At 44.0% G+C, this 23,147-nt stretch overlaps 4 protein-coding genes across 6 annotated transcripts; 3 read left to right on the plus strand and 1 right to left on the minus strand.

The window, feature by feature from the left end:
• The first annotated feature begins 2,505 nt into the window (after positions 1-2,505).
• Positions 2,506-8,268, plus strand: LOC130521588 (aspartate aminotransferase, mitochondrial). Its single transcript, XM_057025240.1, has 10 exons — positions 2,506-2,682; positions 4,822-4,978; positions 5,087-5,215; positions 5,286-5,345; positions 5,426-5,587; positions 5,725-5,829; positions 5,927-6,077; positions 6,613-6,778; positions 6,877-7,027; positions 7,274-8,268. The coding sequence occupies exons 1-10, from the start codon at positions 2,600-2,602 to the stop codon at positions 7,394-7,396; spliced, it is 1,287 nt and encodes a 428-aa protein (XP_056881220.1). The 5' UTR covers positions 2,506-2,599; the 3' UTR covers positions 7,397-8,268.
• Positions 8,269-9,303: 1,035 nt separating this feature from the next.
• On the plus strand, positions 9,304-14,479 carry slc38a7 (solute carrier family 38 member 7). The gene is made up of 12 exons (XM_057018317.1): positions 9,304-9,417; positions 10,011-10,419; positions 10,568-10,621; positions 10,782-10,926; positions 11,302-11,446; positions 11,532-11,630; positions 11,722-11,779; positions 11,854-11,968; positions 12,112-12,259; positions 12,788-12,987; positions 13,063-13,114; positions 13,194-14,479. The coding sequence occupies exons 2-12, from the start codon at positions 10,165-10,167 to the stop codon at positions 13,294-13,296; spliced, it is 1,374 nt and encodes a 457-aa protein (XP_056874297.1). The 5' UTR covers positions 9,304-9,417; positions 10,011-10,164; the 3' UTR covers positions 13,297-14,479.
• si:ch211-122f10.4 (cathepsin A-like) lies at positions 14,471-18,215 on the minus strand. Its single transcript, XM_057018309.1, has 11 exons — positions 17,870-18,215; positions 17,484-17,595; positions 17,275-17,412; positions 17,039-17,197; positions 16,560-16,651; positions 15,986-16,070; positions 15,762-15,914; positions 15,536-15,681; positions 15,016-15,178; positions 14,842-14,931; positions 14,471-14,767 (listed from the first exon to the last, which is right to left on the minus strand). The coding sequence occupies exons 1-11, from the start codon at positions 18,034-18,036 to the stop codon at positions 14,684-14,686; spliced, it is 1,389 nt and encodes a 462-aa protein (XP_056874289.1). The 5' UTR covers positions 18,037-18,215; the 3' UTR covers positions 14,471-14,683.
• A 15-nt stretch (positions 18,216-18,230) lies between these two features.
• LOC130516935 (transcription factor E2F4-like) lies at positions 18,231-23,089 on the plus strand. Of its 3 annotated transcripts, none has more exons than XM_057018368.1 (11): positions 18,231-18,472; positions 18,873-19,015; positions 19,135-19,247; positions 19,357-19,515; positions 20,024-20,067; positions 20,138-20,202; positions 20,292-20,592; positions 20,788-20,835; positions 20,950-20,994; positions 21,079-21,147; positions 22,963-23,089. In XM_057018368.1, the coding sequence occupies exons 2-11, from the start codon at positions 18,905-18,907 to the stop codon at positions 22,977-22,979; spliced, it is 972 nt and encodes a 323-aa protein (XP_056874348.1). In that variant the 5' UTR covers positions 18,231-18,472; positions 18,873-18,904; the 3' UTR covers positions 22,980-23,089. The 3 variants fall into 3 exon arrangements, with proteins under 3 accessions (XP_056874348.1, XP_056874330.1, XP_056874338.1); XM_057018350.1 differs by lacking the exon at positions 22,963-23,089 and adding an exon at positions 21,489-21,702; XM_057018358.1 differs by lacking the exon at positions 22,963-23,089 and having other exon boundaries at positions 21,079-21,319.
• Positions 23,090-23,147: the final 58 nt, after the last annotated feature.

Raw genomic sequence — 23,147 nt, forward strand, 5'->3', positions numbered from 1 at the left:
TGTCTTGCCCTGATTATTCACATCTATGTATATAGTCTATTAAAATATCATATCTACACTGACATTCTGGTGCCATCAGGGGATCATACCATCATCGTCACTGCCTCCAATTGTTTTTTTGGCCCTGCGAAGAAGGAATAATTCCCCCATATCGAGAGTCTCCCCATTCCAGTGAAGATTACAGCTCTGCCTCCGATGCCCAGAGCAGGAGCGTTCTCTCCAGAGAGCCCCACCCTCACGTCTCCTGGTAGCAGAGAATGAGATGTGGAAAAGCTGCTCCATTTTTCATAGAGGAGAGTCTCCAAAGCTGCTTTGCTGTCTGGAGAAGTGAGAGAGTGGTACGATCCAAGAGGGGGGCAAACACCCGGCAGGGTGATCCTTCTCCGCTTTAGTTTTGTACAGATTCATAAGAAAAAACAGCACCAACAGCATTATTGCTAAAATATTAAAATACAATTCAAGCTTTAAATTACAATTTTGATCCCAAAGTCTGAAATTGAAAAAGTACGAGGTGAAAATCTATTTATTATTGATTTAAAAATGTTATGTTGCTTCTTTTCATATTTCAGAAGATGAAATATGAAATGAGAGAAAATATCCTCTTTAGTTTTAGCACCATGAGTCCTCGCAGCCCCGTGGTGCAGCAGAATGAAGCGCTCTACCTTCCATCAATTAATAATCGTGTCTTTCATCTTTAATTAAACTCACTATCTTTAAAGCAGCACGCGCTCACTCATACAAAACAATAGAGTGTAAAATACCTTCAGTGTTTGCAACAACCACACACGGCATAAACACATGCACACACACAAACACACAGAGGAAAACGGTAAAACTATGCCCCCCCCCCAAAAGCTGTTAACTGCTGACAAGGAAAATGAGAGTTATATCCGCTCTGATTCCTTCACACACATCAGTCCCACTTAGTGAGAGGAATGAAACGGGCGAGTTCAACTGACAGATGAGATTCATTCTGTTATTTACCCTCTCTCTCTCTCTCTCTCTCTCTCTCTCTCTCTCTCTCTCTCTCTCTCTCTCTCTCTCACACACACACACACACACACACACACACACACACACACACACACACACACACACACACACACACACACACACACAGAAGTACCCATCAGAAGACAGTGGCACACTGTGGCCATGAAGAGATGGACATGGTTGGCAACGGCGCTCAGGTGGGCTGTGGGCTTTAAGGAACGCGCACCCCAGGGTGCCAACGACATGCTCCCCTCGCTCACTCGCTCACTCGCTCACTCGCTCACTCGCTCACTCGCTCACTCGCTCACTCGCTCACTCGCTCACTCGCTCACTCGCTCACTCGCTCACTCGCTCACTCGCTCACTCGCTGTGTTTTCAGATTATCACTTTTCTCTAATTCCTTTGTTGCTGTTCGTTCATTTTCGTGCTCACCGTCCCGCTTTATTGAATTGTCATCACTTTAAATGCTTAAAGTGTTTCAAGGACAAACCCGCGAAGGTCTGAGATTCTGAACACACACATCCTGAGATGTAAAAGAGCAACACTCTGCAATATTAAAGGAAACAAGATGGAAACTCTGCACATTGCTGAACCCATGCTGCTGAATAAAAAATGAAACTGTTAAAAGTACATCATATTCAGCCACATCTCTGCATAGGATTTTACCCGAGCCAAGGTGATGTCCTGCTCTAATACTATTTTTGGATGCCAGAAAACTGCCATATGGGGGAAATGGGGGAATTCATAGATGTACTGTCTACAAAGACTATCCATCAGTAAAGCTGCCGCTCAATCTGTGAGCAACTTTCTTACATTTGGTGACTATGAGCTTAAAATAATTCATTTCAGGAGATTTTTTTTATAGTTTTGAACTACATGGCAACATCAATATTATTAATCAATGCATTAATGAATTAACTTTTTAAAGATATTCCAAAATTCTGTATACTGCCGATTACATCAGTTGTGAATAAGGTCCAGAGACGGCTTCTACAAGCAACAATGAACAATAATATGCAATACAAAATATAGAATTTAGGGATCGCGTTGCGGCAAGTTTGGCCCCGAAAGACGATGCAGCGGTGTTTTGTGTGAGGTCGCCCTCAAGTGGGCGCATCAAGCAGCTGCAGAGGGGACCGAGAAGTGCGATAATATGAGTCTCTGGCGTTAAATTTAGATTAGGATCCTCTGTTTACTCCGTTTCTCTGTGTTGTCATCACATTAAATGTGATATAGGCGACGCTCTGCGACGCTAGCGTCGAAAAGAAACACCTCAAATAAATAAAGTACCATGGAATCTCACAGAATTATTGAGGAGGAATTCGGACAATGTCGCTTATAGGGCGATGTTTAGACAGCAGGACAAACCATAGGGCATTCTGCTTCATACTCCAATCCAGAAGGTGGCGGTAATGATCTTACAAGCTGGTTGTTAACTGCCAATTAATAGAAGAAGAAGAAAAAGGCCGAGAAGGAGGAGAAGAAGAAGACGAAGGCGACGTCGCTCTTTTGACGTCATCACGTACGGAGCGTTGCATCTTGGTCGAGCCTGCCCTTCACATCCGTCCACATCTTGCTAGGCTCTCTTCCCAGAAGCTGTGAAACGATGGCCCTGCTTAAATCCAACAAGTTATTCTACTGCCTGGGGAATATTTCCCCATCCATGGGCGTTTTTGCCACTCGTAACAGGTAAAGAATAGTTAGGAAATATCTAAAATGGATAGAAATTCGTTGCAAATATAGTGGCGTGTTTTGCAGTTAGCTTACACGACAGTCGTAGTATTTTAAGGATAAACATTGTCAGCCCGTTCAATAAATTACATTTAATTATTTTAGCTGTATTAGCTGGCAAGCTAAAGACACAGGGGTCAAAAATTTATCAAAGGCCATGTTGTGTGAACCTCTGCACCGTTCAGTTAACGTTGTCCCAACCAGGTGAAGTAATATATCAAGTGCGGTATTAAAATATGATTGTGGCTACATTAACAGCTGGACGTAACTTTATTCTATCAGCATTATTGCTGCTAATCAAAGTATCCGTAATGGCGTATCCGTAACGTGTAGACTTCCGTGGAAACCTGCTCCGGTGTTCAAATGCAGGGCTCTCAAATTGCTTCATGTTCAAAATGTCTGTAGCACTTTATGTCTAATAACTGATGGTTTTGCTGTCTTTATATCGCAACTCTTTAAAGATTTTGACAATCGCGGTGGCCTTGATTGTCAGTGCACTAATAAGTTTGAGCTAAGCGACTTGTCGTAGTTGATGACGTCGCTGGCGGTGATTGGCTACCGCGCCAGCGCCTGATTGCTGATTGGCTAATTCCTTGGTGGAAACTGATACTAGAAGCGGTGTCCTTTCATGGCCTGCTTGGAGGGCAAATTCATTTTGATGGGTTTTTCTTTTAAATAGCCTCAAATAATTAATCTACATGTTGGGTTTTTCAATACTTGTGTGTCCTTTTCCCAGGGGGGGTACCGGTTTAAACATGGGCCGAGTTGGATGTCGTTTCCGGTGGCTTATTTCTGTTTGTGTGGGCGTGCCTCATGGTTTTACTTGGTATAGGCTCATGTTCAGACTTCTCAAGGACTTAAAGACAATACTGTTTCTAATATTAATGAAGACAATCCTTTCTAACACTTTGGTGAATTTATACTGTAAAGGGCATTAGAAAGAAATCCCTTAAACCAGTTTAGATCTATTGATTAGTGACCGTTTGTTCGTGGTGTTTGCATTAATGCTGAAGTCCAGCTTTTGAAATGATCTGTGCAAATGAAAACTCACGTTCAGTGCACCAACGTTAGCACCAAACATAACCTTTATGTTTTGGTCTCTTTTCATATTTAACATACTTTAGAGAAAAGAAACTATAGTGTCCTGATAAAAATTTAGGAGCTATGCTACTGTGGTCCACTGATACAAACTTCACTGATCGTTTGCTTTGTTCAAACATAAATGATTATCCCATTATTCTAAAGAATTATATTATATTGCATGTACTTTTTTGTTTTGTTTTTGATGTTTTCTCATCTGCATTTGAATAAAAAGCTTACATTTGTCAGACTAAACTGTCACCATTAATTCAGGGATTGTTGCATATTATTGGCTGGAGTGTTGGTGCCCTTTCCAAATGTTAAGTTTAAATTTAGCTGCATCATTTAGAAGGGTTAAAATTTGATGAAGAAACCCGAGACAGCAACAAAGTGGTAGTACAGTGAAAGTCACAATCAACAATGTGCATTTCCAATGTGTTTATGTAACCATTCTAAGCTTCGTATGATAAGAAGCTTATGTACAGTTAACATGGATCATAAACGTCTGTAATGGACCTGAAAGACAAGTGACCTATTGCAACAATGTAGCATTGTTTAGCATTAAAAACTGATTTTATTTACTGTGACTTGGCCATTTGCCTTGTTAATTATCAGTTAATTACCATAACTAATTTCCTAGTGGATAATTCCTGCTTTACTGCAGTCTTGTATTGTGATTATTTAGAGCTTGTTTTGCCCTCGTATTACTTCAAATCTTGTACTCTGGACCCTCAGTCTGGATCATGTTTATTCTCGTGCTGGCAGAGTGCGAGCTGTTCGTGCGTCGTATTCTGTCGTATTCTTGGATCATGTGAGCAGTTAATCTTGGGCATTAGGTCCGCAGCAGGTCACGGGATCATGGTTAAAATGTTAGTTAGGTTAGTGTGACCAGTGTCACACAATACTGTTATATAAGCTCGGATGCAATCAAGTCATTATGTTTATGTTGGACAGTTTCGATGTACAACATGGAAGCACCTTTTTTTAGATGTTGGCTCATTACTGGTGTCCTTGCAGCTCCTGGTGGGGTGGAGTTCAGATGGGCCCACCTGATCCCATCCTGGGAGTGACAGAGGCCTTCAAGAGGGATAGCAACCCTAAGAAGATGAACCTGGGCGTTGGAGCGTACAGAGACGACCAAGGCAAACCTTTTGTGCTCAGCTGTGTCCGGAAGGTAAAGCTCGCCAGTTGCTGCAGGCCGCATCTGCTCACATTAGGAAAAGCGGTAAACCCAGTGGTTAGGATCTTAAAGGTATAACCTTCTTTTATTTCTTTCATTAAGGCAGAGGCACTCATTGCAGCCAAGCAACTGGACAAGGAGTACCTTCCCATCGGTGGTTTGGGGGAGTTCAGCAAGGCCTGTGCCACGCTGGCTCTCGGTGCTGATAATGAAGTACTGAAGAGTGGCAGGGTAAGTAGGTACGGATAAAAGCTGCTTTTAGACTGCACAAATAATTGCAGCTTTAGTTTTCTCCCAACAGAGTATCACCGTCCAGACCATCTCTGGCACTGGATCGCTTCGTATTGGAGCCAACTTTTTGGTAAATTCCTCTGACCGCAAAACCAAGTTAGAGATGTGGCCCGGCACGTGCGCTCACTAGGTGTTTGTCTCTCATCCTAGTCTCGTTTCCATGGAGCTTCACGTGACGTGTTCCTCCCTAAACCCTCCTGGGGAAATCACACACCAATCTTCAGAGACGCTGGCATGCAGCTCAAAGCTTACAGATATTACGACCCCTCCACCTGTGGCTTTGACTTCAAGGGAGCTCTGGATGACATCTCTGTAAGACACTAATAATGGCAGAGGAGACCAAACATTCCCAGCCATTGTGTTTCAGGGATAACCTCTCCCAATGGCCACCCACATCCAGGTTTTCATTACTACACACGCCTCGTTTTCTTTTTTTTTTTAAATGACAGGCGATCCCAGAGAAGAGTGTGATTTTGTTGCATGCCTGTGCCCACAATCCCACCGGCGTGGACCCCAGGCCTGAGCAGTGGAAGGAGATTTCTGACATTGTCAAGGTGAATATGCATCTGTAAAAATAAAGAACATTTTCTGTGTTTTTAATAATCCAAAATCGGTTTTGAATAAATGGTTTCTCTCTTTGTCCTTTTACAGAAAAGAAACCTGCTTGTTTTCTTCGATATGGCCTATCAGGGCTTTGCGAGTGGAGATATTGACCGCGATGCCTGGGCTGTGCGGTACTTCATTGAGCAGGGCCACAACGTTCTGCTCTCCCAGTCCTTTGCTAAGAACATGGGCCTCTATGGTCAGTCTGAGTTCACTGAGGATTATACTTAATTACAATTGGTAACAAAATGATGCACTTTGCCCAGAGAAACCAGGATGAATACCGGTACCTTTTGTCAGTAGGTGACCTGAACTCTATGTAGTCAAGGGCTTTTCTCTTTAGTGATGTTCATATTTACGTAATCCAAGATTACCTCTGTTGTAGTTTGAAGAACTGTTCTGTACTTTCTGTGGTGGGAAAAGGTCCACTACTGTTCTTCGATGGGTGGAGAGCATAGTGCTATAGTTAGGTAGTGTGGTTCTACCCCCACCTAGTGGTGAGAACTGGGTATTGAGAACATTACTGGACTTTAAGTTGTTGATTCATTACCTCCACTGAGGATGTGGGACAGCTGGTGTTTGCTTGTCTGACTTTGAACAAAAGAGCTCAGTTTTGAATTGATAACAAAGCAACCATGTTATGTACAGATGTTCTACTGCCTATATGTAGTATATATGTGCTGTACTACAGGATTAACTTGTTAATTGGGTGTTGATGCATGTTGTTTCCACAGGTGAGCGTGTGGGAGGTTTTACTGTGGTGTGTAATGACGCAGAAGAGGCAAAGAGGGTCGAGTCCCAGCTCAAAATCCTCATCAGGCCAATTTATTCCAACCCACCAATGAACGGCGCCAGAATCGCAGCAACTATTCTCAACACGCCAGAGCTGCGCTCGCTGTGGTACGACCTTCCAGAAGCTACCAGAGTAGTTTGAATAGGTTCATGGCTTCATCTCTCCTTTACTAATCATTTGCTTGCACTGTGTTGTCAAACGACAGGCTGGAGGAGGTGCACGGCATGGCCAACCGCATCATTAAGATGAGGGAACAGCTGGTGGCTGGTCTGAAAAATGAAGGCTCCACCCACAACTGGCAGCATGTCACCGACCAGATCGGGATGTTCTGCTTCACAGGCCTCAAACCCGAACAGGTTCCTGCTTCTTCTTTTCCACTTTAAAAAATAACCCATGTTGATCTTTTTAAAGGCAAATGTAACAGAATATTTAACGCCACCGACAGCGTCAGGATATTTGCTCTAAACATTTTATCTTTTAGTGCTCAGAGGTTTCACCACTAGCTCACATTAGTGACGGTAATAGCGTCTTACTGTAATGACGCAACTCTATTACATTTAATAAACTAACATCCGGAAGTGCTGGTTTTGTGTTTTGTGCAGGTTGAACGCCTGACAAAGGAGTTTTCAGTGTACATGACCAAGGATGGAAGAATTTCAATGGCAGGCGTGACGTCTGGGAACGTGGGCTACCTGGCACATGGCATCCATGCTGTCACTAAGTAGGGCGGAGACGGCGTGGAGCGCGACGGATGAGAGGCAGCAGCGCGAAAGAGCAACGGCAAATTTCAATGACGACTTCATCCCTGAAGAACAACCTGATGTTTAGACATTCTGAGTGGGCTACATCATCATATCACTTTGCATTGTGTGGAATTGTTTAAAAGCATCACTTCCACTTTCCACAACGGTTTCCCTGAATTGGCTTTGTAAATTCTAAACTCCGCCCATCTCCATTAACAGATTATTGCTTATTTATTATGTAAAACTTAGCGTTGGCTGTGCATTAGTGCCCCATTATTGTCCATGACAAAGCGCTTTATTGCTTAAGTAGTGGAGTTGTTGCACTTTATTAGGTGTGAAGCACTGTTTTGATTTCTAAACTGGATTATCAGTCTATCAGTCAAATCGAGTTGTTCATGGAATAATCAGCCATCCAGTAATACTCTTATTACCTCTGAAAGATACTCATCTCTGTTACTTTCATTTTGTTGGATGTAGGTTTAAGTTTACCGGTTTCACTTTAGTTTTGCAGGCCAACATCAAGTGTGTGGAAAACAATGGTAAAATTCATGCTCATTTCATATTCAAACGCTTCCTCAAATGCTATTTCTGATATAAAAGGTCGTCATACTTCACACGTCTATCAAATCTTGTATTCGACTTTGTAGAGTCCATGAACAGATGAACACGTGCTTATTGCTGGAGACTGATGCTTCAGTCTCTCTGACTATGAGATGAATTTTAGAAAGGTTCTGTCCCCAGTCGACTCATTAGTCTTAAACATCTGGCATGTGGACGCATTTTCCATTCTCTGAGAGTTTCGGATCAGTGGTCATGTACTTTATTGACAAAAACAATAAATTGTCAAAGAGGAATTGTGTTTTCATTTTTGGTATTTGAGTTGACGGTTTAATTATTTACACCATTGTTGGCATCCGTTGGAAGTGGAGTCCACACTGCAGCCAGTAGTGTTGCAGCGCTGACGGGCTGTAAATTCTGTTTGGGTTCGACTAGGTGAGCTATTTTATGCTCTTTTAAATGTCTTGGCTGTGTTTATGTACTGGGGACGGCGTCCTTGACCCTTCTCTGATGGATGTTTGTTACAGTTCAACCTCCTGGAGCATCGACTCCAGGGTGCAGGCCTGGGTAAACTGCACATCCTGGGAGGCCTCAGTCTGCTATGATGCTTCTGTAAGCGGACTTTAAATAAGCAGCCCTGGTGGCGATTAGACTATCTTCATGTCATTGTACATCGAATGGAAGCTGCTGCGACTGGAAGTGATTTGGATGATCTGGCAGGGATTCAGCCAATAATTTTTGCTGCAGTATTATCAGAAAAAACCTGCTTGGCCCATTAAGCCTGACCTAATATTGACTGTCATATTGCATGTGCATTTCTTAAAAATTCTTTTGTTATTGACCAGTAAATTGAAGGGTTTATTTATTTATTTATTTTAGATGAATGGCAAGTAGAGTTCTGTAAGTTCCTCATTTCAATTCAGAAATGTTGGCCTGGTTTCCATTGAAGGTTCCTGTTCAGTGGAATGCCACAATAGGCTGTAGCTTCCACTACTTTGGTAGGAACGGTTGTATTGGGGAAATAAAACAATTTGTAATATTATCAGATTGACTTAGTGGCCTACAAATGTAAAACCCCATTTCCACAGTAACTGTGAAGGTACAAGTATTTTGGCCTGTAGTGCCTATAAATAGTCACCGAAAACAAGGTCCAGAATGGAGGTTGTTGCCTCAGACCCAGAACAACATCCTTATTTTGCCTTGACTCGCGAACCATTTGTGGCATGTTGAACATATTAAACAGTAGTTAAAGTTATATCCTCACGAGAGTTGATACTGAATTGGAGCGGTTTCCTCTCGCGAAGTGAAAGCAAATGATAACAAAACTACATTACCCACAACGCCAAGGAAAAGGGTCGATCACGTGATCAGGTCACGTTAATTCAGCTGCCAAAATAGACGGCAGCTCAGTCCTCGTCTGCGGTGGACGCGGCGTCACAGACAAGGTACTCGATCTTCCAACGACACTTTATGAATCAGCTAAAGCGATGTGGTTTTATATCCCGACAGCACTGATTGTTTTTATGTGTGGCGTGTTTGCTGAAGCTAGCTAGTGTTTGTGTCTCATGCACAGCTAGGTGTAACGATGGCTGACGAGGAGCCGCCAGACAAAGAGTGACTCAGTGTTGATTGGTAGAAACTTCTTATTCACCCCCAACTTCAATGGGCCTTTTTTCCATTTTGTATTGGTACCTAATTGTTGTGGATGTGGAAAACGTTAGCAGTTAATTGAGTTATGGTTAGCCGAACAACATCTGGATCTTCTCTGGCTGTGAACATCTGCCTTACTATTGCAGCCAAATGGCTTACGCAATGCTCAGATCTTCTTTATATACGTGTGACAAATGTGTCTCTTTGCTCCCCTGTCCTTTTGTAAAAGTCGTATTTTATTGTTGCTATGTTTATTTGATAGATATTTTATGCTGTACTGAAACATGCTGCTTTTTTATGCGTGTGTTCACAATCATTTAAACTCTCAAAGACACATATCTGTGTTGTGCTGATATCATGTAACTGTTTCTGTCACTCTTATTATCAGATCGTTACCGACAGGCTCCACCGGTGTTCTACCTCTGAGAGACCTCCACTGGATCCTGCCGGTCGTGGAACTAAAGATATTCCGCCGACGTCTGCTGCATCACTCCCATCCACCCAGACATTTCTGACCTGCTTCTCCTTCGCCGCTCGTCTCAATGGCCATTCACAATGACGCTGAGGACTGGGCCGGCGCCGGGAGCATTAACTCCGGAGAGAGAGCGTGGCTCCTGCAGAGCCCCAGCGTGGACACCGACCGACACCTCGAGGCGGAGACGAGGAGGACGGCGGGCGTGTCGTCCCTGGGAGCAGTGGTCATCGTGGTCAATGCAGCTCTGGGAGCAGGTCTTCTCAATTTCCCTGCAGCGTTCAGTATGGCAGGAGGCATCACTGCAGGGGTGATGCTTCAAATGGTGAGGAGAGTCCTCCAACACCCCCCTCACTACACACAGAAGCACCACGTATCGACCTCAAACATTTGCGTCATCATCACGCGTGACCAACACAGAACTGCTGCATTATCAGGAACGACATTAACTCTTTTCTGATTCTTCCCTCCAGTTCATGCTTATCTTCATCATCAGTGGCCTGGTGGTCCTCGGTTACTGCTCTGAGGTTTGTACCCCTTCTGTCAGGTTCTGGCCCGTTAATTTTACAACCGTTTCCCGTTCTTCAACCTCAGCGGAGCGAAGCACGTTGAGTTGTGCGTCGCCTGTGAAAAGCTGAAGAATGGACCCAGACTGAAAGGCTGTGATGACTTGTCTGCTCCCTTTAGGTCTCTAATGAAAGCACCTATCAGGAGGTGGTTCGAGCCACGTGCGGGAAGGTCACAGGAGTCCTCTGTGAAATATCCATCGCCGTCTACACCTTTGGGACCTGCATTGCTTTCTTCATTGTCATCGGAGACCAACTGGATCGCTGTAAGCATACGAGCCCCCGCTGGAATCCGTCATTTTTGCTCAATCAAAGCCGCCCAAGTGTTCTAAGGAGGAAGAACTCTGAGCCGTTTGGCTGTTTGTCAGGGCTGATCGCCCTTTAAAAGAGACGGAACCGTCACTGATGAGACCAAAGTGCGTAGATAATGACGCTTTTTTACTGGCGCCGTTCATGTGATCCAGTTTTACACTTCCATGTTCTGAAATGCTGACTGTGCGGAAACGTTGCCTGCAGACGGGATGTGGTTTCCGTCCACGCTGCTGCTTATCCTGAGCGGTGTGCACGAGTGTGCACGGGCGCTGGGCCCGAGCCCCGCTGCCATTTACTCTGTCTTTGTCTGTTTCCTCCTCCTGTTGCAGTGATCGCTGCCCTGGCTCATGAACCAGACAGCACAGTCAGCACTCACTGGTACACTGACCGCAAATTTACCATTGTTGTCACCGCGGTGCTGGTTATTCTGCCTCTCTCCATTCCAAAAGAGATTGGCTTTCAGAAATATGCCAGGTACGGACACTCGGCTTCCGTTCACGCTCAGGGTCCAAACGGCTTTAGCTCCATGTCAGATGTTGTGTTCTTGGTTTGACTGCAGCGCTTTGAGCGTGCTGGGGACCTGGTACGTGACTGTCGTGGTCATTATAAAGTATATTTGGCCGGATAAAGAGGTGACTCCTGGTTTTGGTTCGACCAGGTGAGCTATTTTATGCTCTTTTAAATGTCTTGGCTGTGTTTATGTACTGGGGACTGCGTCCTTGACCCTTCTCTGATGGATGTTTGTTCAGTTCAACCTCCTGGACGGCAGTTTTCAACGCCATGCCCACCATATGCTTTGGTTTCCAGGTATCTATACGAGCGCCCCGCGACATTAGCAATGTCTCCGTTTGTGTTGATGGATTAAACGTCTCTGTCCGCAGTGCCATGTCAGCTGCGTGCCGGTGTTCAACAGCATGAGCAGAAAGGAGCTAAAACCCTGGGGAGTTGTCGTCACGCTCAGCATGATCATCTGCCTCTTTGTTTACACAGGAACAGGTAATCACGATGTTGACGAGTTTAGGAAGCAGCTCTCTAACGAAGTTCCGAATCCTGATACAGTGAAGTTGATCATCTGTGGCTCCATCACAGATTCTGATGTTTGTTGATCTTTAAACGCTTGTTTCTCTGCTCTGGATCAGGGGTCTGTGGCTACCTGACCTTTGGCTCCAACGTCAGTCAGGATATTTTGATGTCGTACCCTTCCAACGACATCGCCGTGGCGTTCGCAAGAGCTTTCATCGTCATCTGCGTCGTCACTTCCTATCCAATTTTACACTTTTGTGGCAGGTGAGATCAACGGATTAACCAGTTACACTTGTGGTTAATAGGTCAATAGATGCATCTATTAACCTTTTTGTGTCGTGTTGCCTTAAATGCACTGTTGAAGTAGGGCTGTTTGTAGCGACACTGTTATAACAGTGTTATAACTGCACCTATGGTGTGTTACTACTGAACTGTTGCCAGAGCCGTACCTGTACCAGACTTAACCGAGCACATGACCACATATTGTGACTGACACCCATTAGTTAGTATATATACGTAATGCAAGGTTACGTAACATAGTGGGCCTACTAACCTACTAACTTACGTAATGTTACAAACCCCTTTACCTTTGATCTGGAAGATCAAAACTCAAAGTCCCTCCAGAATCAGGAACATGTGGAAAATTGAATCAGCTCCTCTTTGGCCCACTATCAACACCTGCTGACAGTTTCCTTCTAATCTGTTGATAACTTATTGAGATTTAATCAAGCATCTCGGGATTAGTCGGGGGTCAAGCCAACGTGTCACCGACTCGCCGTCACTTCCTTCCAGGGCGGTCATCGAAGGACTGTGGCTGCGTTTCCAAGGCGAGCACGTGGAGGTGTGTGTCCGCCGTGAGAAACGGAGGCGCGTCCTGCAGACCTTGGTGTGGTTCGTGGTCACGCTGGTTCTGGCGCTCTTCATCCCCGACATCGGCCGGGTCATCTCCATGATCGGAGGCCTGGCAGCCTGCTTCATCTTTGTGTTCCCGGGTAACGCCCCCGACCAGCTCCTGAAGTGAGTCCAGCGTCCCACAGATGTCTGATGAGTGTCTCTGACCCCCACAGGTCTGTGTTTAATCCAAGCCAAGCTGTCAGAGACCGACATCCGCTCCGCCAGGTGAGCCGCTGTTCATCCGGCGACGTCCCGGAGTCAACCGGGAGAGTTTAACCCTTCTTTTGCTCCCTCTCTGCTACAGGTGGCACGGATTAGTGGTCTTTGGCATCGTCATGGTTACAATTGGAGCTTTCATCTTTGGCCTCACGACCACCAACTCCATATATCGGGACATTGCCAACTAAAGGGACGGTTGTTGTTGTTGACAGCCGCGTCCAGGCCGCCAGGGACAAAGTTGGGGGACGTCTGTGCTTCTGGACCACCGGATCAGATGGAAGAGCTCGTCTCGCCCATTCAAGAGTCCCCCACGCTCAGAATCCACTGCTGCTCAACAAGCGACGACACATCCTCACGTGACCTCCGACAGGTTTCTTCTTTAGTTTCATGCAGTTTTTATTTCTAAGGGTGATTTTAACTAACAGAACAGGCGGACTCTTTATAAGTGAAGTGAAGGCCACTATGTACAACGGTCTAGTAATCAAATTGATTTTGATGATGACATTGTACCAATTTATACTTTTTGACTTGCAGGTTAATGATATTTATTGAAAAGAACTTGTGATGATCCCCTGGTTTAATCTAGATCAGGATTCTGGGTGGTCATGCTAAGAATTTGCACATTGATGGATGATTAGTACCAGTTGGTTCAGGCAACTAAGAAATCATTAATTTTATTAGGTTGTTTTAGGTTTCATGTTTTTAACTTATGCAGTTTTAAATGCTGTGACAATGGGAGCAGACTTTAAGGTTGGTCTTTACAAAGAAATACAGCCATGTTGGGGTTTATGGGAATGTTGTAAAAGGACCAAACAACATGGTTACCAAGTAATAAAGACTGTCATTATCAGCTACCTTCAGCAAGTGAAACAACTTTACAAACACTAATTCAGAGGTTTGAAGATGGAAAAGTTTGTAATTTAAAGCTGCACCCAATTTCCAGGTAACGGGTTCTGATAAAGGCGACTGTTCTGTCAGTGATGACACATTAAACCAAACTTGATTATTTACTACAGTATGAATATGTCCAATTATGCACGTTATATTTCAGGGCTGGATTTTCTTTTGACAGAAATGTATGAATTTTTAAAGCAAATAAGTCGTATTTTGACAAGCGGTCTGAAAGGGATTGTAGGTGCAGACCAAGTTTATTGTATTTGTACATAAACTCTTGACATCCTCTTCAGTTTTGTTTTACCGGTGCTGCAGACCAGCGTGTCTGGAAGGGAATGAATGTCAGCATTTATTGTTCTGGTATTTAACATGTACGACAAAGTTGAGTTGCAGGTTTCTGCTTGGATATTTAAACAGAACTACTTGTGAAACAGTGACACGGCCAACGTGAATAAATCCGACAGTATGTTGACGACATTTATTTGAATGTTTTATTTAAAAAAAAAGGAAGTTGATCTCGAGGGCTCACAACATAAAACAGGTTTATGCTGACAGCAGAATCAAAGCCGATCCCTGTGGGCAACGGTGCAGATGGACAGTAATTCCCTTTAGTTACTTTCTCATTCTACTTATCCCTCCTGATGAAGCCTAAAGTGATGAGTGCAGGTGCCCAACAGACCCTCAGTAAGAATCATTGTTCAGGAAGGACTGGAACATGTGAAAGGCCGGTCCTGGAGCCCACTGAGGAACCATGTGTCCCGCCCCCTGGAACAGGACAGCAGAATAATGAAGCCATGCAAATAAACATTATGGAGGAATCAAAAAACCACAGGCGTCACCTTCACGGTCAGGAAAGTGAGGTTTCCAAACTGTTGATAGAAACCGCCAACCTGTTGCTCGTACAGCCAGGACCGGTACTGCACGGTCGTCTAAAGACAAAGATTTACGTTGGAAAAGTCAGATCATTTACGTTCCTTAAAAGGATAAACCATCTCTTAACATAGCGCCCATACTTCCAGGCCAAGATCTTCCACAAACCACTGGTCTCCCAAGAAGTTGCACGCCATGTCGGTGTCGCCATTATAGACCAGCGCTCTGAGGCCCACGGAGAGCAGCTTCAGATACACGTCCTTCATGGACGCGTACCGAGTGCTGTAGTGAGCGCCCACGTCGTCACTGCAAACAAACCAGGAGGCGTCAACTGGGAACGCCCTTTAAAAATATGCAGCTTCCTGTTGGTAAACTGACCACTGTCAGATTGTTTATGGGCAGCTTGAGTTTACGTTACAAGCGTGCAGACACATTCATATAAAGGACTCTACTTCAGGAACCTTTAAGTAACAGGAGCCTGGGCTGATGAGTGCAGCGACACCAGAACTACGGTACATTTAATCTCTGGAGGGAGACATAAACCGAAACTACAGCCTGATAGTCGAGTCCTTGTATGAGCAGTAAGCAGAAGCTGAGGATCCATTTCTACCAGCTCCAAAAGTATTTAGCCTCAGGCTTTGCCCTCATTTGCATGAATCTTGCCTGCAAAGGTCCCACGGTGGCAATACAGCCGGAATGTGCAGCGCTTTCCTCACGTCGCCTCGGTTCAGCCAGGTCCTCTGAGCTGTGCTGTTGATGCAGGGTGGGACTTTGCTCAGAGACACGGAGGAAGCTGCCGCAACTGGAAACTGAGATTTGATCGCTGATGTTATGATTTAGGGAAAAAATAATGATATCAAACACTTGTTCAGAGGGGAGTAGAGCTCACCTTATAGGTGTGTGCTTGCTTCCTGTGGTGTTTAAACAGGTGCTTCATGGTCATCTCGTAGCCTTTGTGATAGGCCCTGTTGCCCTCACAATCCAAGTACAGAGCGTAAACATTCAGCCCACTGTTGTACACAATACTGAAGGCAACGTTCACCTGCACAGTCACATTTATTCATATATTAATGGGCCGCGACCAGCGTGAATCGACATGCAACGCCTTCGTACCAGTGTCGTGCAGGACTCTGAACTGGAGTTGTAGAAGTTGCAAATCCCCTTGTTGCAGCAATTCTCGTTGAGGGCACGCCACAATCTGCACAATTTTAAATAAGCACGATCAAGACAACCATGACGTACTGAATTTATCCTTGTGGCAACACAAATATCTGTAAATTGGCAGGTCAAAAATGGAAGTGAGCTCAGAGTTGTGGACCATATAAAGCAATGAGAGCAGCCACATCATAATTAATGAGGCAGGTTGGTGTGAGAAGACAGTGACTTGAGAGTTTTAAAGCAGCTGACCTGTGAGATCACCCTGCCTTGAATAATGGGAAAGGTTGTACTCATGTTTCTCCAAATGCTACTCAAGCAAATAAAATGTCACAGCTGACTGGTGCTTTTGGTCACACTTTGCTGCCGCTGCAGAAACGAGTTTCCCCCAATGAGGGATGAATAAAGCTCTTATCTCTGAACTTGTGAGTTCTGCCTGCAATTGTGCACTAGAGCAGCGCTAAAACACCTGCGTAATAAGGAAAGAGGAGGCAGTAAGGGTGCACTCGTGAAAAGACGCAGTTCCACCTACTCTTCTCCAAAGAGGCCGTGGTAATAACCAAAATAGACCAGGGACTGGTCATTGAGCGCGAAGCTGCTGAGACCATTTCCCACTGCAAAGCCCTGAAAACACATGTTCAGTGGTTAATGCTGGTAACCGTTACATCTGCCTAGCTAAAGGTGCCATAAATATACCTTTGATACCTTAATAAATCTACTTAAAAAGGTCAAAATTACAACAGTTTGGTTTAGTGCCCTCTTGTGGCGGTTCTGACATCTGCAGAGCAGGAACGAAAGACCAGAATAACCCGTTTATACGGAGCTCTTCTACTTAGCTTTGACAATTTAAAGCTCTTCACTACATTCAGGATGCAGCTTTGGGAACTTGCTGAGCGACAAGACACGAAGACCAGAGGGGCCAGGGATGGAACAACTGATCACTGTTGTGATACAAAGTCGACATCTAGGTTCACAGAAGATAAGTGTGCAGGCAGGAGAAAGAAATCTCACCTTGAAGTTGATTTTGGCGGTTCCAGTAACCACGCGGAGACTGAGGGTGGGCACGTAAATTCCCCCATAACTTTCTCCAAAGATGAAAAAGTCATTCTGTGTAAAATTGGGGAACTTGGCAAAGAAACTCAGCAAGGCCCTATAATTATCATCGGCGACCTGAAAGAGGAACGTGTACAACGTCGGGCTGGTTTGAAGGTTTGACCTTTCAAAATGTTTGATTGAAAGTGACATACTTGGTCATCATTGGTAGTGTAATTTCTATCATCAGCGTAGGAGTACCCCACTCCTGCCGGAGACTCTAAATACAGAACATTGGCCACTTTGTTCCAGCTGAAGGCATTCTCCCCCAGTGTGGCTCCGTCATCCTTCACCTGGGTGGGAGGTCAACAGTGCACGTTTAGGTTTCATTTTCAGTGGGCGAGTTTACATACACAGAGCTCACCTGAAACGGGCCGTTCTCTGACAAAAAGCCATCTAATGAGCTGCAACCAGGGCCGCCATTCAGCCAGAGGACCAGAGGGTCCCCGGCAGGGTTCCGCTGGGAGGTCACGAACCTGCAGCACATCAGCACCATGGTTACAAGCTACGATCGGAAGGGTCGCACTGAGCAACCGTGTGTATTCAAGATTGGGAAAGGCCTACATTTATTATAACCCATTACGGGCAGTATTCTGAAATTTAAATTTAGTATCTACACAGCAGAAAATGGACAAAGTTGAGTGTACACTACTTAACCGTCTGAGACCAAACTTTAGATAAACGTCAGATCTGATACGGCGCGACAATAGTTTGCATGAAGAAGAAAGTGGGTTCGTGATTAATTCTCACCAGTAATGAAGGAATCTACCCGGCCGAGTCTGGAGGTATCCCGACCACTGTTTATAGTGTGCCCTGAAAGTCATACCTGGCAGAGAAGTAACCTCATCGGGGTCATAAGCAGAACCGATATGAAACACGGCAAACAAACACAGCCACGGCAGCCTGCGGACAAACATGGCTCCAAAGCGGACTTCAGCCCGTTTCCACAATTTTTAAAAAAAGAACAAAAACATACACGGCAGCAAACAAGTTTAAGGTGTGCGGTGGTTCCTCTTAAAGGCAACGATAAACGTCATGTGACTACGTCCCGTGTCACGTGACCGGCGCGTCCCTCCATTGGGTACTGTTCGGACTTTTATTTTGAAAATCACGCATGTCCCATCGAGCGAAAACAAATACACGCGGAATTCCACAGCATCGGGGGTTGGACAATCAATCAGTACAATTAATAAAAATATTTTTTTTATTTACACATATAAAAAATGGAGAATGGTTGTACTTAGCTAGTTAAGATACAACCCCAGACGTCGGACGGAATGCTAGCAATAACGTGAGCAGCGTCATCTGCTGAAGCATCCCTGCATCGTACTGATAAACGAGACAACGCGCCAGGTGAGGACCTTTATAAATTCCACTTTGTTTGATCCCCACTAATAATATCAGATAGGCGATCTGTTCATATTTATATTATCGTTGCAATAGATTTGCCGAACAGACGAAAGTAAATGAAATGCTTCATCGTTTAGTTAGCAATGTGGCTAAGAGAGAAAACACAAATGCTATTGCTTCCGCCGCGTACTTTCAAAATAAAACCACACGGTGAAAACGATGCGATGATAGAGACTTTAAAGAGACTTTAAATCGACATGCTACAATTAATGTGAAAAGCCCGTATATGAAATTATCACAAGTAAAATCGTAGGCCTAGCCTATCCAGTTAGGAGTTGGTTTTTAATGTTTTTTTCGGAAAAAATAAAGTTCACGGATGTCCTACACGTTATCCCGGAAATAGTCTTCAGTCTTAGGTCAGGTGAGGGCACCGCCATGCCAGACCAGGATCCAAAAAGCAGGGCAGAGAAAAGTCTTGCAGAACTCACCAAGCGCTTCCTCAGATTGCTACAAGAATCTGAAGGTGGAATATTGGACCTGAAAAAGGTAATAACCCTAAACCCAGATCTCATTTCACCACTGACTTGAAACATGACAGTGAATTTTATTTATTTTAAATACCCATCAGGGATAATATTTCATTATTGATCTTTTTAACCATGTAGGCTGTCAAGATCCTGGCTGTAAACAAACAAAGAAGACGAATCTATGACATTACAAATGTTCTGGAAGGTGTTGGTCTCATCTCTAAAGTCTCTAAACGTTGTGTAATGTGGATGTAAGTGTGTAACTTGCCTTTGTTTATGTTTGAGAAACACATACATGTCTGCCAACATTGTTCCAAACTTTTTTAGTAATCTGTACATTTTTTTTTCTCCCGTGAAAAGAGGATCATTAGCAACAACGGATGTTCAACAAACGTTAACCAGGAGAATGACGGATTTGAGGTCTGAGCTACGGGATTTGGAACAAAAGGAGACTTTTTTGGACTTGCAGAAATTCTGGATTGAGCAAAGTATCAGGAACACAGCAGAAGACTGCAGCAAATATCCTTTTATCCAATAATGCAATGAGAACAAGAGTTGCTGTCCCTTTTGAAATGTTTTGCTGTAGACAGGTCTCTTATTTAGTTATTTAGTTTAGTTTACTTAGATAAAAACATCCTGTCAAACATATTGTCACCAAGCTGTTGTTGTATAGATTAAAGCATCATTAATGAGAACCTGTTCTAGTGTCTAGAGTCAGCCACAAACCTGACAGACTGAGAGGATCTTCAAAGAGAAATAGCAGATTTTTCTCACCATCCAGGAGTGCAAAACTTTTGGCATCGTAGTAAAAAAGACTGGAGGTCAGTTACTGCTGCCAAAGGTGCTTCACCTGAGCACTGAGAAGGTCTGAATATTTATGCCACTGCAATATTTGAGCTTTTCTGGTGAAAGGATCTGAGCACTTTCCTACTGCACTGAATCATCGTTTTAGGATTTTTCTTGTATTTGTAATAAAACCCCACATTTGTTTATGCAGTAGTTAATTTCAGCCTTAACTCAAAGACACTCTGATCTACGTCAACCACGAGGACGTCTGCAACTGTTTCAGCGGTAACGTCGCCTCACACGGTTTGAAGGCTGAAATAGGTGGTTGTTTGATGCTGAATGTGAACTCTTCCAGGCCGGACCGTCTTAGCAGTGCGAGCACCTACTGGCACCAAGCTAGAAGTCCCCATTCCCAAAGTTGTGAGTTGTACATCACTGGAACCGTTGTTTTATATTTCTCTCATTTATGGAATAAACTGTTTAATTGTTATTTGTTAATCTCCACTCAGGTGCACCGTTGTCCAACCAAATACCAGATCTACCTGAAGAGCATCAACGGCCCGATCGACGTCCTGCTTCTGAGCAAACGCTCCGTCAGCGCCCCCCCTCTCGTACTGCCGGTCCCCCCACCTCAGGACATCTTGCGCAATAATAGGGTGGACGTATTAGATGATATGGAAAGTGATCTCCCTCCCTGTCAGGCTTCAGTTTATCCCAATCCAAGCTCCAGATTTGAGCGGCCAGCCATGAAGGACATATGGTCATCCTGCTTTATAAAGGCTGAACCCAACAGAACTCCTGCATCCGGCTGTGAGTATTGAACTTTGCAGCGATCCGGGTCGGAGCTTTAGACATCAAAGCACATCGAGTTTGAGTTCAGTTTTCTATGTTTTTAATCTTTGAGCAGTGACAAGTTGTAAAAATCAGGAACAACTCTAGATGTTAAAAGACAGATTTTCCTGTTATGTTAATGCGTTTGTGTTCATCTGATATATTTCCCCCCAGTTCGAGACATATCAAAAGAAATCGAGGAGCTAGCGCAGCCCACCAAAGGTAGAGTGCTCACTGTGTCAGGAACACGTTTGATTATACGGTTATTGATCTTTTCTTAGGTAAGTTTGACAGTGTGGAGGTTAGACATCAGTCTGAACGTCTTTCCTCTTGTAGAATTAATGAAAGCAGAGGTCATCAGACAGCTCCTCAGCTCTGAAGGTAATGGCTGCTTCTACTTCCTGTCTCGTGTAGGACTTGTGTGCTTTCTTTTGTTGATCACTTCTTTCTTTTTCTTCTTTTCAGCTTTTTGCCCGCTCATCCATCCGTCCTCGCCTCCGTGCCAAGAGGAACACGTGTGTAAATTGGATGAAGGTGAAAGCTTCTGTGACCTTTTTGAAATCTCTACTTTTAAAATTTAACTGTTTTGCTTCACTTGAGCCAACGCTTTAACTTTCAATAGTTTGAACCAGTGTGTTTACACAGTGGTTTGTTTTATATAGTTATTTTATTGTAACAAATAATAAACAAAACACATTTTGCCTCATTTATTCAAGTACACTTCAGTATGAGGACAAGTTCCATGTAGACTGATTATATCGGTGCTTTAATGAGGGGATTTGCTCCAGTTCTGTTATGTTAAATGTGTTGTTTTTTAAGCTGTTATCTTGATAAAATGAACTCACTAGATCATTCCCATCCCCTTCTGTCATCAGCGAAGGAACACGGTAGAAACCCGGCAACACAGGGACTGAATTTCTGCAGAAAAATGACCCAAACATTTCTGTTATCAGCACCACTGACATATATATGCTTTACTGTCATAATCCAGGATCATTTTTACTACAACTCGGGGAAATATACCTACAACCTCATCAAACGAATGTGATTAACCCGCCCATATTTTCAATAAATTGGAACCATAATGTACTTCTTCATCTGACCCTCATACAAATTTCAAAACTGTAGCAGGTCATTTAGCAGGTCAGTGTTATCAGATTTCTGGGCGTGTTTGATAGAAAAACTGAAAACTGGCAACATGTTGGCAAGGTCGTAGACACATTTAAAAAAAACAACCTTTTAGGATGTCTATCGGGAAGAGACAAGAGCATCAAGATCATCGCTGTTTATTAGACGATTCTGATCCCTTGGTTATGGGTGCATAGTGTAGAGGTAGGCAGCACCATTTCCCCTGGAGAAATTGGATGTTCAGCATGCTCAAGGGCTCAAGTAGTGAGGCCCATGAATCTTCCCCAGCTGTAGCTGTCGAAGTGGCAACGGGAGAACAACCATTGTCCATACTGGGCAAATATTATGGGTCATCACTGAACATATTCTGAAGGACTGAAGAGAACCAGTGCAGATGGCTCCAGTTGGATACGATTGAAGAAAACTGAACTGGTGGGCGGGGCTGGATGTGATGGGTGTGACTAGAACTAGTGGGCGGGGTTAAATGTGATGGGCAATGGTAGGGCTAATGGTGGAGCTGGGAGTGGTGGGTGTGACTAGAATTAGTGGGCGGAGTCAAACGTGACGGGCTAATGGGGCTATGTGAGGTGGGTGGGGCTAAGACTAGTGGGCGGCGCTGGACTCTGCAGCTCCATACTTGTGGTTCTACGGGCACCACTTGGAAGAGTGGATTTTTACTCATGCACATTATATTGTTGCACCATAAAATTCATAGGTACATCAGTTCATTTCCAGAAAATTAAAAGTTCAATTTCATATTTTAGCATAGCTGAAGATCTGACCAGCCTCTGTCCTCTAAATATCTCCAGGTGTAGCTTATATGATGAAAGACTGAGGTAACGTGTTTTAATGCAGTAGATAAAATAATGCACTTAACTTTAAATGTACGAGACATCAAGGCACTAAAAAAAAAACATAAAGTGTGCAACAGTTTATTTGCAATGTATAAAATAACAGGAAATTAAGTGTTCAGTGCTCCCATTCCTAGCCACCCTCACATGAAATGGAAGGTGCACAGACTTTATCTTGCTGACCTTTTTGTGTGCCTGTAAATAAACATACCACATGTGAACATATATGAAGGTCATGATGGACTCACAAACATATACGTGATTGGGGACTTTGGGGGCATTACGTGGGCTGGCAGGCCAGAGGCACTCAGCCGCCATTTCTGTGAAATTGTCTTGTAAATTTTTCTGTCAATATTTTGCTGTTTCACAGATTACTGTGCAAAATAGTGTAATTTTTTCACAAAAGCAACAACACACAACTCGACTGGGAACAGTGCAGCACGACTTTCATGTTTCAGCAATAACAGTATCCAAGGAATCCCAATTCTGCATAAAAGGTAGGCCAATAAATCCAACCAAGCAATTATCGAGATCAAAGGATCTCACAGTCTTTGA

The sequence above is a fragment of the Takifugu flavidus genome, chromosome 2 (assembly GCF_003711565.1).
Source record: "Takifugu flavidus isolate HTHZ2018 chromosome 2, ASM371156v2, whole genome shotgun sequence".
Taxonomy (NCBI): Eukaryota; Metazoa; Chordata; class Actinopteri; order Tetraodontiformes; family Tetraodontidae; genus Takifugu; species Takifugu flavidus.

Excerpts from the sequence above, each read along its gene's own strand:
- LOC130521588 (XM_057025240.1), top strand. The coding sequence starts at position 2,600 with ATGGCCCTGCTTAAATCCAACAAGTTATTCTACTGCCTGGGGAATATT. Across the intron at positions 5,588-5,724 it reads GAGCTCTGGATGACATCTCT|GCGATCCCAGAGAAGAGTGT; the intron begins GTAAGACACTAA and ends TTTAAATGACAG. Across the intron at positions 5,830-5,926 it reads AGATTTCTGACATTGTCAAG|AAAAGAAACCTGCTTGTTTT; the intron begins GTGAATATGCAT and ends GTCCTTTTACAG.
- slc38a7 (XM_057018317.1), top strand. The coding sequence starts at position 10,165 with ATGGCCATTCACAATGACGCTGAGGACTGGGCCGGCGCCGGGAGCATT. Across the intron at positions 10,420-10,567 it reads CAGGGGTGATGCTTCAAATG|TTCATGCTTATCTTCATCAT; the intron begins GTGAGGAGAGTC and ends TCTTCCCTCCAG. Across the intron at positions 11,969-12,111 it reads CTTTGTTTACACAGGAACAG|GGGTCTGTGGCTACCTGACC; the intron begins GTAATCACGATG and ends GCTCTGGATCAG.
- si:ch211-122f10.4 (XM_057018309.1), bottom strand. The coding sequence starts at position 18,036 with ATGTTTGTCCGCAGGCTGCCGTGGCTGTGTTTGTTTGCCGTGTTTCAT. Across the intron at positions 17,413-17,483 it reads CAGAGAACGGCCCGTTTCAG|GTGAAGGATGACGGAGCCAC; the intron begins GTGAGCTCTGTG and ends CCTCCCACCCAG. Across the intron at positions 15,179-15,535 it reads CCACCGTGGGACCTTTGCAG|TGACGACGTGGGCGCTCACT; the intron begins GCAAGATTCATG and ends GTTTGTTTGCAG.
- LOC130516935 (XM_057018350.1), top strand. The coding sequence starts at position 18,905 with ATGCCAGACCAGGATCCAAAAAGCAGGGCAGAGAAAAGTCTTGCAGAA. Across the intron at positions 20,068-20,137 it reads CGTCTGCAACTGTTTCAGCG|GCCGGACCGTCTTAGCAGTG; the intron begins GTAACGTCGCCT and ends GAACTCTTCCAG. Across the intron at positions 20,995-21,078 it reads ACAGCTCCTCAGCTCTGAAG|CTTTTTGCCCGCTCATCCAT; the intron begins GTAATGGCTGCT and ends TCTTCTTTTCAG.